This window comes from Hipposideros armiger, unplaced genomic scaffold (assembly GCF_001890085.2).
Source record: "Hipposideros armiger isolate ML-2016 unplaced genomic scaffold, ASM189008v1 scaffold_238, whole genome shotgun sequence".
NCBI classification, from domain to species: Eukaryota; Metazoa; Chordata; class Mammalia; order Chiroptera; family Hipposideridae; genus Hipposideros; species Hipposideros armiger.
Genome location: NW_017731588.1, coordinates 936,073 through 942,627, shown reverse-complemented (window position 1 = coordinate 942,627; position 6,555 = coordinate 936,073). Strand labels below are relative to the sequence as shown.

The window sequence follows — 6,555 nt, the reverse complement described above, 5'->3', positions numbered from 1 at the left end:
GGCAGTGTCACTGGCCCTCATATGTGGGATCCGAACCGGGGCCCTCTGGCGTCCCAAGCCAGTTCTTAACCATCGCGCCACTCGGCCGGCCCAAATCCTCCATGTTTTAATTGAGGGCCTCAAGGCCTAGAAAAAGGGCTGTGCCATCCTGAAGATCACAGTCAGTGGCTGAGACACCTGTGCTGTGAATGCAATGGGCTAGATAACATGAAACCCTTACAAAACACAGAGTGTACCATGGAGAATAGGATCAATAGCTGAGTTCACGAGAAGGGACATCTCCAAGGGCCAAAGTGAAGAGGAGCCTAAAAACCAAAAGCACAGAGTGGGATCTAGTGCTGGGATTGCCCGGCGAGGATGGGGGTTAAGGGAATTGTGGGTTGAAGTTGTCTAGCCTGCACAGACAGGTGAACCTTTCAGTCCATGTGAGGCAGGGGTTGGAGCTAAAATGCCTTCACGAAGCTGAGGCCATTAGAAGAGCTACCCTGTTAAGCGAAAGACTATACTAGAAATCAGTAGGACCATCAGCATCAGGAGGTGACATGGAATCTTGTCTGTCTTAACTTGGAAAAAAAGATCCCTTAAAAATTTGTAAAGACCCATTTGCCCCCTCATAGGGTATGGTGAGTCCCTTAGCCTCTTTGAGCCCCGTTTCTGTGTTTGTGAAATGAGGTGGTTGTGTGGATTCAATGAGTTAGAAAATGTAAAGTGCTTGGCACATGGTAAGCGCTAAGTCAGATAGCATTGTTGTTGTGTAAGAAATTGGGAGTTAATGAAACTTTTTATGTGGAGACTCTCCAGTGTGTGCTGGTGAACGTTTAACAACCAGCTCTATGGGAGGTGGGAGGTAACCCTGATTTGAAGTGTTTGCCAATTTCTGTGGTGTGCACATGCCCACCATGGCCAGTTTTGAGCTACCAACCTGATGTCATTGAACATGGAGTTGAAAAGCGATGCACACAATCAGCTCTCGTGAGGTGGAAGGAGCTGACTTGAGTACTCCACTAGCTTGTGGCCCACTCTTACCTCTGGATTTTTTACCAAGTTGATCTCTGTGGATCAAAGTTGACTCGGCCCTGGTCAATATAATCTAGCCAGAAGAATGTTTTAATCTGTTAGTGATTTATTAGGCATCCCTCCTTAGGTGAGAGCACAGGTGAGTCAGTGGAAGTTGAACATGCCCTTCCCTTGCTGTGGTCTCAGAAGTGAATAAGCCAATGAGTGTTGAGCCCATGCCACCCTCCTCCACTGTCCCCACCCTCACAGGCTATGAGGACAGAGGCAGAGTGGAGCCAGGGCACAAAGACCAGTCCAAGGCAGCTACCAGTCTGCGTTCTGTCTTTATAGATTTACCTGTTCTGGACGTTTCATTTAAGTGGAATCATATAATATGTGGTCTTTTGTGACTGGCTTCTTAGTATAACATTTTCAAGGTTCATCCATGTTGTAGCATGTATCAATACTTCACTCCTTTTTATTGTCCAGTAACATTCCATGGCATGTATATACCATTATTTATCCATTCTTCAGACGATGGGCGATGGGTTGCTTCTCCTTTTTGGCTACTATAAATAATGCTGCTGTGAACATTCTTTTTTTTCCTTTTTTTTTTTTAATTTTTATTGGGGAATTGGGGGATGGGAACAGCGCTGGGGAATTGGGGGAGGGGGAACAGACAAGCTGCTGTCCTTTTGTTCTTCAGTCTAGTTGTGGAGGATGTTGCTTCACTGGCCCAAGTTGGCACCATCATTGCGCTCTTCCCGGGCGAGGCAGATCAGTCGCCGGCTTCTGGACGGCCGCTCATGGCAGCTGCTGGCCGCTCAAGCTGGCTGCTGGCTACACACACAGTAGCCCATGGCAACCCACTGCAGCAGGGGACAGCAGCCAACGCCCTTGCCTGAGACTCACGGCAGCCCAGCTCCAGGTTGAGCTGTTGTTCAGCATCTTAGCTATAGAGGGCAGTGTCACTGGCCCTCATATGTGGGATCTGAACCAGGGTCCTCTGGCATCCCAAGCCAGCTCTTAACCAACGCGCCGGCCCTGCTGTGAACATTCTTGTACAAGTTTTTGTGGGAAATACGTTTCCATTTCTCTTGGGTATATACCTAAGAGTAGGCTTGCTGGGTCATAAGTTAACTCCGTTTAACGTTTGAGGAACTGCTAGACTGTTATCCAAAGTGGCTGCACCAGTTTACGTTCCCATCAGTGATGTATTGGAACCCTCGTTGCATCATCATCAACACCTATTATCTGTCTTTTTAACTATAGCCACCCTAGTGGGCATCTGCTTTGATTTGTAGCTTTGATTTACATTTGTAGCTGTGATAAACATTTCCCTGATGGCTAATAGTCACATATGTAATTTAAAATTTCAGTAGACACATTAAAGAAGTAAATAGAAATGGGTGAAATTAATTTTAATATGTTTATTGAATTTAGTATATCTAAAATGTTATTTCAACATGTAATCAACATAAAAATTATTGAGACGTTCTACATTCTTTTTTTGTTCTAAGTCTTTGAAATTAGGCATGTATTTTATACTCACAGCACACCTCTAATTCAGACTGGCCACACTTCAGGTACCCAGTAGCCACATGTGGCTCTGGCTACCGTGTGGAACAGCACAGGTCCAGGGGAAGAAAGTGTGGAAAGGTAAAGGAGGCAGAGAGAAGAGTCTGGGAAGAGGCACAGAGGTGGGATGGTGCACATGGTGTTTAGGGATTGCAAAGAGTGGCAGGAGGCAAGGCTGGAGGGACAGGAGGGCAGGGAGGAACTGGCATGGGAACCCCAGCCTCTGTGCTTTACCTGCAGCGATGAAGATATGTGCCAGAAGTTCCTCATGGAGAACAGCTGGAACGTCTTCCGGAAGGACCTGATGCGGCTGCTGGTGAAGCCTCGCCGACATCCCCCGTTCACTCCAGTCCGGCACAGGAAGAAAGAGATCTACAGCCCCAAGTCTCTGACACTGGATTTGTTTAGCTTCAACAAGAAAACTAAAGACTATCCCATTTTTATGGCACACCAGAAATATCTTCCCCCACTGAGGGTTGTCCAAGCCATCACAGCACCCCGGTATAAAATCCAAGAACTCCTGCCTCATTACAAGAATGCGGGGGTCCTTCTTTAGACCCAATAAAGGATGTTGGGTTGGCCACCGTGTTTCCTGAATGACCACCAAGGAGGTTGTGGGGGCTTGGAGTGAGGGCTCCTGGGGGCTGAGTTGTAGATCTAGAGAGATGTTTGGGGGCAGCAGCTAGGGCATGTCTTCCTTGATACTTGTGGGGCTGAGTGAGTGGATGGTCTCCCTGGGGGTGGTCTCAGGGTGGGGAGGGGCTTATCTGATGGGATGGATGGGGAGGCAAAGTGGGGCTCAAAGCAAAGTGAGCGAGATGGGTTGCAAACTCAAATGCCTTCCAAAGCCACACAGGTCAGCTAAAGGAACATAGCAGAAAGGCTTGGGAGGCAACAGGGAATGGCGGGGACTGGTGCACATTTCCCCCAGAGGGAGCAGCTGCTCCTTAGCCCAGGTCATTGATGCCGTACCAGGAAATAACACAGGCCCAGTACTGCCAGCCTCTTTTTCAAGCGAACCAAGAAACCTCATATTTGAGATGATTCCTACTGGTTTTTAAATGTGAGCTACTAATTCAGATTGTTTTTGAAGTACTGTGTTAGGCCAACAAAACACATGTGGGCTGTGTGAGTCTACATGCTACGATTTTGCCCATGCTCATCAAGCACCTCTGTGAGACTGACAGGGCGTTGCCAGAGGCTAGAGTGAGGTGTCACTGGGGTGGGGTATAAGGAGCCAGAGAGAGACAGATGGGCAGCATGACAGGAGTAGCATCCTGCGTCAAGGATGAGGAGCGAGCAGCCTGGGGAGAGGAGGCAGGCCAGAGACAGGAGGCAGTTGGTTGGACTTAAAGAGGGCTCTTCAGTCCCCCTGGGGGGCTCCTGAATCTCCAGCCACCTGTCACTGACCTGGGCCTAGAACTCAGGGTCCTTGTCTCCCTTCAGCTTCAGCACCACAGACCCAGCGCCCAGTCACTTCTCTCCCGTGGGAAACCCCATAGTTTAGCTTGGAGAGCTCTGAGGGGCCTGGTAGAGGCCATGATAGCATAAGAGCCTGGCCTGGGGCCGCTAGGATAAACAGAACCCTTCCCCCACTCCACACATTTGAACATTCACCTACCCCACCCCTGGCAAGGAGTGGAATCTGAGGGACACCTGGGTGCCGAGCGGGCATGGGCACTCTGGAGAGCCTCGCTCTGTCTCCATCTCACTGGACCTCGAGTCCTTTCCTGCACCCCAGTTTCCCCAGTAACAAAATGAGCAAGTTGGACAAGATCAATGGTTTTCATGAGTGAGGGGTGAGTATAGTTCAAAAAGCATATTCAACATTATAGTTTTGTTTGTTGAATTTAAAAGAAAACTTTTTATGTTGTACAGCAAAAGAGGAGGATGGAATTTTTCTGTCAGAGCAGAGGATGGATGTAAAAGGGTAGAGAAGCAGTGGACTTAATCATCTCAACTTCCCTGATAGCTCCAGAGGGTCAAGGAGCCTGAGATATCTGCGGCAGTCCTGGAAGGGCCCTCGGGGACCTACAAGGACAGGGTGGCACTGTTTTGGAACCAGGTAAGTTAGAGAGCGTGACTTGATTTGGGCTCTGTCTGCATTTAGGGCTGTGGCTCCAAGATGATGGTGTGGACATCTTGATCATTCAAAATTTATTTATTATGCACTTGCTCTGGGCAGATCCAGAGGAGGATAAGAGGCAGCCCCTGTTCCCTAGGCCAGGGGTCAGTAAACCCTTTCTGCAAAGAGCCAAATAAATATTTTAGGTTTTACCTCCCATACATTCCTGCTGTAACTACTCAACTCTGTATGGTGAAAGCAGCTTTAGTGTTCCAATAAAACGTTTTTTACAAAAATAGGTGGCAGGCCAGATTTGGCCTGCAGGCCATAGTTTGCTTACCCCTGCTCCAGGCAATAGGGAGCCCTTGAAGGTTCTTGAGCAGCCATAACATGACCACAGAAGGCTAGAGAAGCTTATTTATTGAGCACTTATTCTATGGCAGCCGTCTTGCTAAGCCTCTAACTGTGAAATCTGATGACCTTTGGGCTAAGATCCCAGCTCCGCCACTTACTGGCTGTTGAGGATTGAAAGCAGTTGTGCATGTACAGCAAGGTGGACTATACTCACCAAGGCCTTTGGGTCCCGCGTCCTGTGATGTGAGAGAAAAAACTTCCAGAATAGGAGGCAGATCATGTTTCCTAGGGGAGAGGTGGGTGAGCAAAGAGACTAGAACAACCTGGGAGTGGGGGCGCTGTGTCGGGGGAGAGACTGTGGGGGCTGGACTTTGGGAAGTCTTAGGAGTAGAGAAAGAGCAAAAGCTTTTTCTGAAGCCACTGTGTAACTGAAGACCTGAGAATGAGATATGTCTAAAGAGGACTTTAAAGAGCTTTTCTGTGCATTAAGAATGCTTTTCTCCTTTGGCATTTTCTCGAGAAACCAAGTAAACATTTAAATTGCTCTTAATTAGTACTTACGCAGTACTGCTGTTTCTTTGAGTTTAGTAACCAAACCTAGAGTGGGCAGCGTGAGGCCCCAGTTACATTTGGGTTACACATGTAAAGTCCCTGGTACCTAGTAAGTGCTCAATACACATTAGATGCTATCAGCACCTTTTTGACTGATATCAATTTAGCCATCCGGAGACTCTTCCCCTTTTAATGGAATAGGAAACTGGAGCTTTGGAACACTAAGACTTCATAATCAGTGATAAAGGCCACCTCCAAGAGATTTGGAGTGGGACAGTCTTGGCTGACATCTTGCCCAACTGCCACACTCATCACTAAATGACATGGTTAATGTCCACGTTAAGGGGCAGCTTTGGAGAGAGAGAGAGCAGAGGCAGGTCACCAAAGCATTAACGTGCACTGAGGGTGAGGGAGCTGCTGAAAGGGTGGGTGGGAGTGTGGGGAGGGCTTGTGGTTGCTTGCAAGTGTGTGAGAGCCTCCTCGCTTCCAGGCTGTGAGTATGAACAGTGGTTCTCAAGGCATTCTGCAGCATGCAGCCCAGGTCAGATCAGGAAGCGGGGGACAAATGAGGATCTATTTAGGAGAGCAGCTAATTCAGGAGCAAATGTGACACCCTTTGGCACGCGTGTCAGCAGCAAACTACGTTTTCAGTGCTACAGGGGACCTCCTTGCCCACCTGGGCACAGATCCAGGACCCCTCAGAGCCGGGAACCCCACAGTGATCTTTCACAAGGGAGAAAGTCCGGGGCTCAGGTATTGAGTGCCCAGCATGTGCCAGGCATTGTGTGAGGCATTCGACAGAGGCCATCATTTATCCTGAAAATATTTCCTGGCAACTAACTAGGGGGCTAACCTAGTTATGGGGATAACCATTTGACAGATGAAGAGCCTGAGGCCCAGAGAGGCAAGAGCCTAGTCTAAGCTCATTTGGCTACTAGGTGGTTGTTCCAGGAAATCCGTGTGCTTTTCCCGCACCCCGATGTCCTCCTAGGCAGTCAGCATTGCAGTGT

General features: G+C 48.6%; 1 protein-coding gene across 1 annotated transcript in view; it reads left to right on the top strand.

The window, feature by feature from the left end:
* LOC109389580 (cyclic nucleotide-binding domain-containing protein 2-like) overlaps positions 1-5,944 on the top strand; it is a 91,476-nt gene extending 85,532 nt beyond the window's left edge. Inside the window, exon 12 of the mRNA XM_019655208.1 lies at positions 2,815-5,944. Within this exon, the coding sequence (XP_019510753.1) occupies positions 2,815-3,130 (316 nt within the window). The 3' untranslated portion in view covers positions 3,131-5,944. The remainder of the gene's footprint in view (positions 1-2,814) is intronic.
* Positions 5,945-6,555: the final 611 nt, after the last annotated feature.